The sequence below is a fragment of the Bubalus bubalis genome, chromosome 3 (genome assembly GCF_019923935.1).
Source record: "Bubalus bubalis isolate 160015118507 breed Murrah chromosome 3, NDDB_SH_1, whole genome shotgun sequence".
Taxonomy (NCBI): Eukaryota; Metazoa; Chordata; class Mammalia; order Artiodactyla; family Bovidae; genus Bubalus; species Bubalus bubalis.
In genome coordinates this window covers 133,372,759-133,387,027 of record NC_059159.1, presented here as the reverse complement: position 1 = coordinate 133,387,027, position 14,269 = coordinate 133,372,759, and the positions used below count along the sequence as shown (strand labels likewise).

The following is a 14,269-nucleotide window of genomic DNA, read 5'->3' as shown; positions in this document are numbered from 1 at the left end:
TACTAAAGACATTCTATGTGATATACACATAATGTATGGTTAGATTAAAGAAGCAAATGCCACTTATCGCCATTAAAAACATATTATAATGCCAATGATCAATTTGATTTTTAAAAAGAAACCTTGATTTTCTTTTTTGCTGAATCATAATATCTGTATTTGCATGCTAGAAATGTATCATACTTGAACTAAAAGAGCAAAAAGAATCACAAACGGATGGTCTGCTATATGTACCAAATCCCACAGCTTCTGAAATATCCAGTATTTTCCATGGATTATACTTTCTCATACATTTGTCTTTAGCAAGTTGGGGGTTGCTATTGGTTTATGTTCTGGAGAAGGAAGTAGAAATTTATTTATGTGTGAAAAAATGATGAATCCAGTTAAGGAATTTGTTGTTGTTGTTTAGTCACTAAATCGTGTCTCTTTGTGACCCCATGGACAGTAGCCCACCAGGATCCTCTGTCTATGGGATTTTCCAGATAAGAATACTGGAGTAGCTTGCCATTTCCTTCTCCAGGAGATCTTCCCAACCCAGGAATTGAACCCAGGTCTCCAGGGAAGCCACCAGGGAAGCCCCCAAAATGACTGTAATTCTTAATAACTAATAGGAAGGAAAAAGCAACCCACTGCAGTACTCTTGCCTGGAAAATCCATGGACAGAGGAGCCTTGTAGGCTATAGTCCAAAGGTTCGCAAAGAGTCAGACACGACTGAGTGACTTCACTTAATAGGATGATGAAAGTTTATTCCAGAAGACAAGATCTGAGTCTTCCGTCTCTTTTACAGTTCACAGACCTAGTTCCTCTGAGTTTTAAGGTGGTTTAAAGTGTCATGATCTTGGAAAAGATCTAGATTTGACACCTTGCTCTATCACTTTCTGAACTGTAATTTCTGACAAGCTATTTGAATTACATGAGCTTTACTTTCCTTGTCTACAAAACTAGGAGAAACGGAACCCTACAACAAATAGTTGTAGGGATTACAAAAAGTTGCATAGATTCTTCCCTCTTGCCATCTTCTTTACTGTCTTCCCTTTATTCTGGGTGAAATTTTTTCATCCTGGATGATATTTTATTTGTATTAGTTGCTCACTTGTGTCTGACTCTTTATGACCCCATGGACTGTAGCCTGCCAGACTCCTCTGTCCATGGACTTTTCCAGGCAGGAATAGTGGAGTGAGTACAGGTTGCCATTTCCTCCTCCAGGGGATCTTCCCAGGCCAGGGATCGAACCTGCATCACTTGTGTCTCCTGCATTGGCAGGCAGATTCTTTACCGCTAGTGCCACCCAGGAAGCCTATTTTGTTCTTAGCAGGAATTTTCTGGTGTCACCTCCCACTTTACTCATTCCTGTCCCATCATGAGATGCTGAAACATTGTACTCATGGCTTAACTACTTTCTGAGTCTCTAGCTAATCTCCATCAAAACAGAAAGGACATAAACAGCATCCAGCTTCCAAATTAATGGATCTTGCTTTACCTTGAACATCTGAATGTCACAAGGATACAGCCTTAAGCTTTACCTCTGAAGTGCACTTCTTTGTTCTGAAGGGCTGTGTCTTATTTTCCTGTTCAACTATTCAGTTCCATGATAAAATAAGTCTTAACCTTTGACCTAGCCATTGTTGGCAGCACCTACCTTTCCTCAAGAATGAGCCATGCTGGCCTCTCAAAGTATGGGGACTCTGTTCATGAGCCACAGGCTTGACCTGATTCTGTGTTATAACTACTAGTAGTAACCTATTTGTCTTGATCTTTGGGGGCTTTAGTTTTTTAATTAATTGATTTTTGACTGTGCTGGGTCTTCACTGCTGTGTGCAGGCTTTCTCTAGTTGCAGCCAGCAGGGTCCATTGTCTAGCTGTGATGCAAGGGCTTCTCACTGTGGGGCTTCTCTCGTTGCAGATCATGGGCTCTAGTGCTCTGCCTCAGTAGTTGTGGTGCATGGCCTTAGTTGCTCCATGGCATGTGGGGATCTTCCTGGACCAGGAATCGAACCCATGTTCCCTGCCTTGGCAGGTGGATTCTTAACAGTTGGATTACCAGAGAAGTCCTGGGCTTTACATTGCTGGGCAGACAACTGGCATACATCTTTCAAGATTAGTTTATTCAATCCCAGTTTCATTTTTTCATTCATTCCTTTATTCATTTTCTGAGCATGTAAACTCTTTTTCAGACCCTTCCCTAAATTCTAGGATGCAAAGTAAAATATACTTGAGTTAGTTCCATTGGTTTCAATCTGACCATGTCTCAGTTTCACCTCAAACAGCACTTATCCCAACATGACTTATAGCTGAGCCTGACATATCCTTAAATGCTACCTTTTACTATTTATAGGAAAAGATAATCAAATGGGAAATGAAAATGCCATTAACAGATCCAAACGCATATTGAATAGTTTGGATATTTCCTGAAGTCTTTAATTCACCTAAAGACAAATAAGCAAATAGTCTTTTCCAAGTAGAATTATTTACATTAAAAACAAAATAAGTTAGAAACAGCAACATCTTTAGAAGTGTTTTTAGATAACATACTGCACTTTCCTAGGGAGAGGCAGAGCATGGGACAAAACAAATTTCATACAGAACTCTGTCTTCTCTACACAAATTCTCTAATCTTCCTAGTGGTTGATTTGTTACAGTTCTAATAAAGTTAATGGAAATGATCAAAATCTTTCCAAGTATTTCTTGCTTTTATTTAAAAAATCAATACCCAGCTTTCCATCAAATTGTAATAAAGAATGAAGCCAATATGTAGACTTTACAGAGTCTGCCAGAAATGTCTATTTAAAATGACCTAACGCAAGGACAAATGCCCTAATGCTTTTGTGGCCCTCCAATGCTTGATCCACTGGCAGCCAGACTTGCATTCTCTGAACCACTCCTTACAGGAACAGAAGTTGCAACTGGCAATTGCTTTTCTCTGGTTGATCTTGGGATTAAGTCATATACTTCAGTCTGAATTTCAGTGGTCACATGGAATCTCTTTTCATGTCAAGTTGACCTTGGATTTTGTATGTGGAAATAAGGGCACAGCACAACCAGAATTTCTAGCTGGCCCTAGAACCCCAAGTTGATTTCCATGTTAGGGTTCCTCTCCCTGAATTGTTAGTTCCCATCTGAACCTTGTTTTTTTTTTTTTTTTTTTAATTTGCTCCTATCAAATCTCCCTGGTGGCTCCAAGATAAAGAATCTGCCTGCCATGTAGGAGATCCAGGAGATGTGGGATCCATCCCTGGGTTGGGAAGATCCCCTGAAGGAGGAAATGGCAACCTGCTCCAGTATTATTGCCTAGAGAATTCCATGGACGAAGGAGCCTGGCAAGTGACAGTCCATGGGGTCTCAAAGAGTTGGACATAACTTAGCGACTAAACAACAACAACAACAATGTAGTCTCAATGATTAAGATTCTCTTGTTCTCTGTAGGTTTTCAATACATTTATTTTTGAAACAAATATTTATTGAACAATTACAATGTGTCAGCCAGGTACTGTATTATTGCAGTAACAAGGTGAGATTTTCCCTGTCTCCACAGAATTTAGAGTCTATTGAGGTGATAGGTATGTAACAAGACATTACTTTAAAATACAATGAGTGTTAATAGGAGAAGTATAATACCTGTCTCCTCAAGGGGCTCAATTTTGAATCTGCTCAATGAGGAAATTTCCTAGAATCATAACAACAGTTTACCTGATTGCCAAGAGTCCTGCTGCTCTCCCTTTCAATTTCTCCATACCGTGTCCTGCCTACTTGATTCTACTCCTCAACACTGATCACTTAGAAACTCATAACTGAGTCTTGTTCCACTATTTCACTATGCTCAGAGCTACCTGGTTATCTCTTCAGCTGACCTCATTTGCAAGGTCAGCTCCAACTAGCAGGGCTTTGGCATTTAGCCTCAAGCTAGCCACTGTGCCTTACTCTTCCTCCCAGCTCTACAAGCAGAAGTCCCAGGATTCAATGCCTATTAGCCCAGTAGGCTGCAGGTGCGAAAAAAGTGTGTTACTTGCTCAGTTATGTCCGACTCTCCACCACCATGAGCTGTCACCCGCCAGGCTCCTCTGTCCATGGGATTCTCCAGGCAAGAATCCTAGAGTTGTTTGCCATTCCCCTCCCCAAGGGATCTTCCCAACTCAGGGACTGAACCTGGGACTCCTGCATTGTAGGTAGATTCTTTACAATCTGAGCCACCAAGGAAGCCCATTTGGCTACAAAGATCTCTGCAAATAAATATTTATGGAAATGTGGATTTGAAACTGACTTTTTCTGTAGTTAAACCATGTCAGTGCCTTAAGACACAATGCATTGTTTCTTTAAGGAGCTTGTAATCTCTAACGGAGAACCTGATTCATTCCAAGGCAATGTTATACTTTAAACTTCCTTAGTGAGGTATGCACTAGTTTCTCATGTGCCAAACAGAAATAATTAGTGTTGAGTTGAGGATCAAAAAGAGATAATACACAGGAAAACACTTCAATGCATCACACCCATGTGAAATAGTTTTATAGTTGCTTGCTAAAGGATACACTAGTAAGATGAAAAAGCATTACCACCATCAAAATTGGCTTGCTTATGCCCTAGAGAGTAAAATTTGTTCTTCTTTGGGTGTCAGTTTTCTCTTCTATTAAATGAACGACTTTCCAGGATTAATATTGATTCCATCATACTATTGTATCTTATCAATGCTTAAATATTTCAGTAAGATCAATTAATAAACAAATCCATCAACATATTCACAGTCAAAGTGTTACTGAAAGGTATGTGTGAGCTCTGGCTGCTCACCACTCAAAAGCCAATAAACAGGCCAGGCTGGCGGAAAAGGAAGTTTGCTTTACTTCAGATGCTGGCAGCTGAGAGGAGGAGGGTGTCAGGCATCTGTCCAAAGGCCAACTCCCCCCACCCCCACTGGCAACCAGCGGGGCAAGACCTTTTATAGACAGAGTGGGGAGGGAACTACATACAGAAACAGCACAGTCAGCTCTAAGAGTCATCTTCAGATTGGTCCGTGGTGGTCTGACCAGCATCATCTTGGTTGTTTTAGGTACAGTTAATCTTCAGTTCCAGGGTCCATTTGTTCCCATTTCTTTGTGGCCAGTTCTTGGAATTGTGGCAGCTCATGTCCTGGGTACAGTCTGGTCATCATGTAGTTAACTTCTCCACCTGGTGTTTCAGTATCTATAAGACAGCTCACAGGATAGGACTCAGAATATTATCTATAGTCCTTGAGAAAGAACTAAAGGTCCTTGATTATCTTTAATGATTGCATTATTATTATTTAGTCTCCTTTGACTGTTTTCCTTTGTTTCAGCATTCCTCACTTCTCTGATAAAACTTATTTTTTGACTAAAGTTTCCCACAGACAAAAGGAAGGCAGAGGACATGGTGGGCAGAGGCAGGGAGGAATGGTGGTACCAAGGACAATAGAGTCCTGCTCTGTTTCAGTCACAGGGCCTGTGTGATAGGCTTCCAAAAGCATTTGCTATTTTTCATATTAGTATTAGATAATTAGAATTATCATTTCTTTCTACCAAGCAGAGGATGGGATAAATAGCTCAGTAAGTATAGTTTACTGACTCTTGACAAAGAGAAGCATTAGTAGTATAGTGGATTTGAAGTTCCAAGCCTTGGTTTCAGGTTCCAGCTTTTCCATGGAATGCTTTTGGGCAAGTTGTGTTACCTCTCTAAGGCTCAGTTCTCCCATCTGTATAAACAGCTAAAGCTTCTCTTTATAGAGCAGACTGCCTCACAGGGTCATTATGAACTTTAAAAATAAAATATTTAATCATCTGAAAGGTACTACATAAAACTAAATGATTATATGTTGTCTTCTAACATGTTTTATTACAAATAACTCAAGAATTTATTCAATAAAATGCGTATGGCACTTGGACACTTTCAAATATTTTTAAGTATAAAAATTGCCTTAGCTCTGGCAGCCTGGATGGGAAGGGAGTTTGGGGGAGAATGGACACTTGTATATGTATGGCTGAGTCCCTTCACTGTTCACCTGAAACTATCATAAAATTGTTAATCAGCCAAACCCCAATACAAAATAAAAAGTTTTAAAAAATTAGCCTAAGCTTTTTTATCACTTGTAACTTAATTGATGACTTAACATTGGCAGGATTGGATTAAGCTGTTAAGAAAACTCACAATTATCAGTTTGGGGGGAAAGAGCCCTATGTCCAGAGTTTGCCTCACGGGCAAAAGAGTTGTCAGGAGACCAGCAGTTGGGTACAATCTGTGCCTCACTGCCAAGGCTTTGAAGAACAACAGACTGTCCTCTTATACATGTGGTCCATGTTCCAAACTGGAAGTATATTATACATTAAAAAATATAGGAATGAAAACATTACCAGCATTAAGGCTAGCTCTGCTTGGAAGAGATTCTGTGGTGCATTGCAGATAAACAGCAGCTGCACTGTGGAGTCCAGTTCTGGAATCAGCTTCAGTTTCCACTTGCTGCCTTGGTCAATTAGCTAAGGAAATGGAAAGAACCAGAGTTCAGCAGTGGGCCAGAAGGGATCCTGAGGCAATTTTCCAGGGAAAGTTTAAAAAAAAAAAAAACAGGGAAAAGTGAAAAGACTATGCTGCACTGAGTTGCTATAAAAATCAGATTAAATGCAGAACATCCCAGGTGAGAATCCTGTGAAAGAAAATAATTAAAAAATGTAATTTGATGTAAAAGCTGTATTCCAGAAGGACATACTGAGATTAATATTCACTACCTTTGAAAGAGATGTGAGTGCTTCAGTCGGCTTTCCCAGGGCACGTGTGAACACCGAGTGCTTGACGCTGTAATGCCATTATCCCATTTATCATTCCCAACAGTCAGAACAGTCCCGTTTTCTCACTGGGGAAATGGATTGGGTTTAACTGCACTAAGCTCACGAACTGGCCATTTCCAGGTTTGTTCTTTCTCACTACTAAACCCCAACCATTACTCAAATCTGTCAAGCAGAGAAATTTTATAAAATGCACTTAAAACTTAAGTGGTTGAAAGAGCCCACGGTTGCCTGGCAACAGAGCTTTCAGAGGTAAGCAATGTGACGCGCTGAAGAAATCTCTAGAGAAGAGAGGAAACCTTGCTTCTAGCTGTAGCTTTCTTGCTTCTTTAAGTAGAGGAAGCATTTCTGCACTTGAGGGAACTCATGTATAAACTGACGTTCTTGAGTTAGATTATCACTAGGGTTCCTTTCATTATTTTATCTATGATTGGATGAAATATCAATTTAGTATCATCTCAGACTCTGAGATATGACCCTTGGGTTTAGATTCTAATTTCACTTGCTTGCTAAATCACTTCTGTCATGTCTGACTCCTTACAACCTGTAGTCTGCCAAGCTCCTCTGTCCATGGGAGTCTCCAGGCAAGAATACTGGAGTGGGTTGCCATGCTCTCCTCCAGGGCATCTTCCCAGGGATTGAACCTGCATCGCCTGCATTTCCTGCATTGCAGAGGATTCTTTACCCACTAAGCCATCTGGGAAGACCAGATTCTAATGTTTTTGTTGATTAATGCATTTTTGACCATTCCCAGTCAAATTCCTTGCTTGCCTAACCCTCTAAGGAAGATACTGTCCTGTCAACATGCAATTCTTTTGCATGATTTACTTAACAAATGTTTCCTGAGAAAGTATAGAATACAAGACACTATACTTGGGCTAAGGAAATAAAAATGAGTAAATCACAAACTGCATCTTCTAGGAACTTGCAGCCGTGCAGAGCCAAAAATAAATTAAAAAATTATCTAGATATTCTATTTCTTCTTGTGTTGGACCATTTCTCTTTAATCTTTGTTCCTTCCTCTGTTTTCCAGTACCTGGCAAAATGCAGTTGCTCAAATAATATTTATAGAATGAGTAAATGACTTAAAAGTGGATTTGGACAGAGGACACTGGGGGGGTCACAGTCCATAGGGTTGCACAGAGTAGGACATGACAGAGCAACTAACACTTCCACACTCACATACATATATATCTGTGTATATCTTATTCTCGTGTTTAGTTGAGCATGACTGTAAGAGGCTTTGCCATGAGGCTTCAAAAATCATCTCCAGATGCTCAGCAAGAAGCAGAGTCAACAGACACAGGCTGGGTCAAAACTAACAGACCCAAATGTAGTACTCATCTCTAAGGGCGTACATAAACCTGAATGAGTTTATCCACAAGCAATGTTAATTATATCTTGATCTGGGTTATCATTTAAACACAAAAGGGTGTGATCTGATGGATGGTGCAAAGTAAAGAGAATGTCTAGATAGTAGAGATATATCTAGTCAAGTGAAATCAACATATGATTGCAAGAGGTTCATTTGGCCTCAAACAAAATGGAAATCAATAAAGGAAGTAGAGAAAACAAATTTTTTTTATTAAAAGAAATCCATACTTTTTTAAAATTAAGAACTAGATAAGCAAACATAATGAAAACATGTAGCTGAAAAAGTACACTGAGTGTATGACTGCTGTCCTAAGTCATTACAAGAGTCTCCCGACAGCAGCTGGCAAGAATAACTTGGAAAATAACTTAATCCAGCAGTAGGTCAAAAACATTATCAGTAGTACTTAATATACCTTTTTTATATGTATATATCTATATGCATGCATGTGTGCTAAATTGCTTCAGTCATGTCCAACTCTTCATGACCCCATGGACTGCAGCCCACCAGGCTCCTCTATCCATGGAATTCTCCAGGCAAGAACACTGGAGAGGCTTGCCATGTCCTCCTCCAGGGGATGTTCTTGACCCAGGGATTTAATCCCTGTCTCTGGGTTCATAACCACTATCGCCACCTGGGAAGCTCATATATCTATATGTGAGTGAGAGAAAGTCAGTCAGTCATGTCTGACTATCTGCGACCCTATGGACTATACAGTTCAATGGAATTCACCAGGCTGTAATACTAGAGTGGGTTGCTGTTCCCTTCTCCAGGGGATTTCCCAACCTAGGGATTGAACCCAGGTCTCCAGCATTGCAGGCAGATTATTTACCAGCTGAACCAGTCATATCTCTACATATAGGCTTGCAAATCCCCAAAGTATTAATAAATGCCAGTGAGGCTTCAGTTGTGTGTCAGAGTCCTGTACACTTCAGCTGGACTCCGGCTTCAAATTTCCAATGCCATCAGGACCTGGAGAGCAAATCAGGAAATGGAAACAGAAGCCCAAGTCAGTAGTCTGGAAACTGATAGTACAAATTAATGCAAGACTGCAACACAATTTACAAACAGCTGCCTGTGAATAACTGCAGCAGAATAGACCCTGGGCTTGGAGAAGTAAAACCAACACTTGACCCTCAAAATGGCAGCCAGTTCCCTTCTGGATCTCTTTGGTTTTATCTAACTTGACTCAGATGTGAAGACTCACAAACTACAGTCAGGCCTGCATGACTAGGGCTGGAAGGGGCTCAGGGTGGTGATCCTGTAAAAGGTTTCAATTCTACGCATTCAGCGAGGTCTCACTGTAAATAGTTTATCTGTTCTAAAGACAAAATTACAAATTGTATTGCCTTATTCCTCGGGTAACAATCCCTTTTTCTCAGTGGAATGTGTAAACCTTTAAGTCATGCATGAGATATAGAATCTGAAATAGTGCTTCCCCATTGGGACTTAATGAGAATACATGAAGAGGTAGGGCCAGCAAATTAACAACCTCAAAGACAAAGGTTTACAATAAACATCGTATGCCTGTGATATTCTAGTCAAAAAGAATGCAAGCAATAATACTGAATTCAAAACAGGAGAATTAGATAGCAAACCTGCCCTCTGGTCCTCTTTACCAGTTGAAAGAAGATGCCTTTCATTTTCACATTCCTGAGTTAGTCATACACTGTCTTTTATGAAAGTGCATTATTAAAATGTATTGATTTGTTTGTACTCTAGGATATAAAACCAACTGGGGGATCTGGGATGTGTAAGATGTTTATTCTTGCTCTTTGATTATTAATCATTGCCTTCACTTTCCCTTGCTCTTCACCGGATATTTCAGTGTTCATAAATACCTGTCATAGAAATTATAAATAGAATAAAGGACTCAGAGTTAATGAAGCTATTTTTAACATAGTGATATTGCTGACATGAACATTTCCTGTGTGCAGTTTCTGTCCTAATTTCTTTACATATATTAGCTCCTTTGATCCTTATAACAACCTTATGAGATGGATACTGTTATATTTTACACTTGAGGAAAATAGACATGGAAAGCTTACCAAATTTGACCAGGTTTACATGTGTAAATGGTGTAGTTAAGAATCAAACATAGGATTTATTAATATGAGTCCCTTCTATACACTTAACCACCAAACTCTTCTGCCTCTCAAAGATGTTGAATGCTATCAGCAATCAGAAGATCTATTTAATAAGCCTAACTTTAGTATCATCTATGAATTAGGTACTAGGATCAGATGGTAAAAAAATCTGCCTGCAATGCAGGAGTGAAGTGAAGTGAAAGTGAAGGTCGCTCAGTTGTGTCCGACTCTTTGCAACCCCATGGTCTATACAGTCCATGAAATTCTCCAGGCCAGAATACTTGAATGGGTAAACTTTCCCTTCTCCAGGGGATCTTCCCAACCCAGGGATTGAACCCAGGTCTTCTGCATTGCAGGTGGATTCTTTACCAGCTGAGCCAAAGGGAAGCCTGGGTTCATTCCCTGGGTTGGGTAAATCCACTGGATAAGAGAATGGCTACCCATTCAGGTATTCTTACCCAGAGAAATCCATGGACAGAGGAGCCCGGTGGGGTATAGTCCACAGAGTCAGATATGACTGAGTGACTAACACTTTCACTTTTCAACACATGCTGTAGATGAGTAACACATTTTGTCAGTAGGTCAAAAAGATACATGACACAAACTACAGATGTGGGAAAAAGTACCCATATTCAGATTCTGTCTAATATTACTAAAAAAAAAAAATCAGTGCAGAATGAGAAGCAAGTTCAAATTTTTATAGCACCTGTCTTAGACTTGAGTTGCATCCCCATAGATTTCAGCCACAATATTTCACAGAGGAATTTGTTCCTGCAATGTTTTCAAACCTGCTGGTAAAAGTCCTTTATCACTACTGCATTTCTTGGTTTTCTTTCTGCTTAGGATCTAAATCATTTTGCATGGTCTATTTCTGTATCTGGAGGTAGGAGGGAAGACTAACTCCCACATCTTAGTTCAACCTCACAGTACCTCGATTGTGCTTAAATGTACTGTTCTCAAGGATTCAGTTCTGGGAAACATGAGGCTAGAGTTTTTGGAGGATTGGTGTTTCTTAGTAGAGGTCACTGCAGTATAAACCAAAGTAGCATCTTTGTTGTATTTATGTAAATTCATGCAGCCTAATCGATAGAGCCAAAGGAAATGGATAGGAAAGAAACTGTATTTCACAGTAACATAGTATCCTGCTCCTCTACCCCAGTGGATTGGTCGTGTTAGGTGCTTTAAGGCTGCTGGCTCATTGGATTACATGTCATTGATGTATCAGTGGCAGTAACAAGACTTCCACAAATCACAACCATGAGCTTCTGTGACTCCCAGGTCTATCTCTGTAATATTTTTCATTTTGCTTTTTAATAGAGAGATCTGATACTTCAGTTTTTCATGGTCCAGGCAATCAATCCTATGCTAAATCTAGACTTAAAAACTTATGGGCTTATCAACCTAAGACATTAACAGAACTCAGGGAACTTTACAGGTTGTCATCCTTCCCTACTTCTAAGGCCCTAGAATGCCAGAGCCATCACTGCTCAGGCCCCTAGTCCTTACTTTTTCTTTTTTCTTAGCCACAATGACTTGCAAAAATCACTCATAAAGATTTTCCCCATCAAGCAAGCAATAAAAAAGGATACAAAGCATTTGGGAAATGCAAAATCCTACATAAATTTAAGAGCAGTTCTGTTTATTGTAAACCTTGCATGAAAACAAATATGACTTGCTTAATTTAGGAGGAGAATTGATGTGTGCAGTGAGGAAACTGATGCAGTGTGAAAAGCGTAGATTTGGGTTCTAAGAGACAAGAGTTTTACTTTCAGCTTTGGCACTTACTAGGTAGGGGATCTGGACAGATTAATCTCTCAGAGCTTCAGTTTTCTATATAAAAATATATAATATTATAATAATCATGGGCACCCATGAACACACACGTGCACACACACACACACACACACACCCCTCAGAGACTTGTGAGAGCTACGTGAGATAACAGGTAAAGTGCCCAGCAGAATGTCTATCTGACAGTTTTCCTAATGTTTTTAATGCTATATCACTAGAGCAAATGGCGCTCAATAGAAGACAAAGAGGCACATGGTGCATCCAGTAAAGTTATCACAAAGGAAGAGGAAACCCTAATGGTGTCTCATTCTTTCTCATCCTAGTGGCTCTGCTTGGAATAAAAATCCATGCAGACCTGGAATGACATTGAATGAATAGATAGAACTCTTCCTGAAACTACCCAATAACAGGTCATTGCAAGTTCATCAATGATGGGGGAATGATGTTGATGTTGGGGAATGTACCAAAGAAACATGATGCAGAGGAAGCAATCCTGGACATGTGCCAGGTGTGGAGGGATCTGGTTCTACCCAGTTGCCAGCTGGCCAGCCCTCCAGTCTTTGTGGGTGGCAGTTTCCTCACCTGAAAAAAAAAAATGTGGAAAATGGCCCAATAACCTGTGATAGCCTTGAACTGCATTTTGAATCTGTGAAATGAAATTCCTTCATGAAAAAGAGATTTTTCTACAGCTCAGCAAATAGGCCGGCTGCTAAGAAGAGCTATAAGGTTTTTGGAGCAGGAAAGAAACCAATCTCTATTATTTCCAGGATGGAAATTTAGCTTCGGCCGTCTCTGGAGCACTGGCTGTTGGCAAAGCCATGAGTTCCATCACTGAGGAGTAAAGCACATGACTTTATTCCAAGTTGGGAATGTCACCTATAGATGCAGCAACATTTTTCTAACCAGTATCATTAACAGAGTTGTTCCAGACCTTGAGGATTTTACAAGAAAGTGAAAAAGTAAAAAATAAATAAATAAATAAAAGAAAGGTAAGAAAAACCTCTCTTGACTTGAACATTGAGAGTGAGACAAAGTGATTTTAAAAGCATCTTCCATTTCTATATTTTCTATTTTTATTCTACATACATAATGGAGTTCTTAATAATCTCACAGTTGTATTTGGAACTGACACAGATTAAAGGAATGCTAAAATGACTTTTCTGCTCAGAAATATAAAATGACTCTTCAGTGCTTAAGTAAATTTCAAGATCCCCAAAGCAGGCATTCAGATCCTTCACCACATACAATCTATCACTTCAACATGATATGTTTTCCAGGGTTTCATTCAACAGACATTACTCAATATACATTTAAAATTGCCTTTCTTTGTAAAAACTCCTTAAGTAAGGGACTGCAGTTTAATTTTTCCGGTAGTCCTTGTAAATGCCTTACATATAGGTGGTGATAAAATATATGAAAAAATAAAAGAATAAACAACATCAAGTCTTTTTTCTCAAACACAAAATTAAGGAGCAAAATAATTAAGGAAACCCAATGAAAGTGTCTTCCCTGATGGCTCAGTGGTAAAGAATCCACATGTAAATGCAGGAGATGTGAGTCTGATCCCTTCGTTGGGAAGATCCCCTGGAGGAGGAGATGGCAACCCACTCCAGTATTCTTGCCTGGAGAATCCCATGGGCAGAGGAGCCTGGCCGGCTACAGTTCGTAAAGTTGCAAAGAGTCGAACACGACTGAGCAACTAAACAACAAAAACAATGAAAGGGTCAGGGAAGGAATAGAGAGTGGATCTTCTTTAATTAGAGGCTTAATAGTTAAGCCTGGTGGCTCAGACGGTAAAGCGTCTGCCTGTAATGCGGGAGACTTGGGTTTGATCCCTGGGTCGTGAAGATCCCCTGGAGAAGGAAGTGGCAGCCCACTCCACTATTCTTGCCTGGAAAATCCCATGGATGGAGGAGGCTGGTAAGCTACAGTCCATGGGGTCTCAAACAGTCAGTCAGGACTGAGCGACTTCACTTCCTTTTCTTTCTTAATTTAGATCAGAGAGATAAAGGACTGATTGCAAGCAGGAAGTCTTAGCTTGGCAGTGAACCTGTTGAAAATACTTGGAAGAAACAATCAGATCTATTGGGTTGAACATATATAGATTTGAACAAACTATTTCTGTTCTGTCAGTTATACCAGATGAGAAGCACATGAAAATCATTGACTGTTCAAGATGGTGCGTCCTAATTTATAACCTGATGCTGTGTGATCTGGAGAAGGCAATGGCAACCTA

At 39.8% G+C, this 14,269-nt stretch overlaps 1 protein-coding gene across 1 annotated transcript in view; it reads right to left on the bottom strand.

Moving 5' to 3' along the window:
- ADAM7 (ADAM metallopeptidase domain 7) overlaps positions 1-14,269 on the bottom strand; it is a 117,975-nt gene that overhangs the window by 21,653 nt on the left and 82,053 nt on the right. The window contains exon 24 of the mRNA XM_045164721.1: positions 6,355-6,477. Coding sequence (XP_045020656.1) covers positions 6,355-6,477 — 123 coding nt within the window. The remainder of the gene's footprint in view (positions 1-6,354; positions 6,478-14,269) is intronic.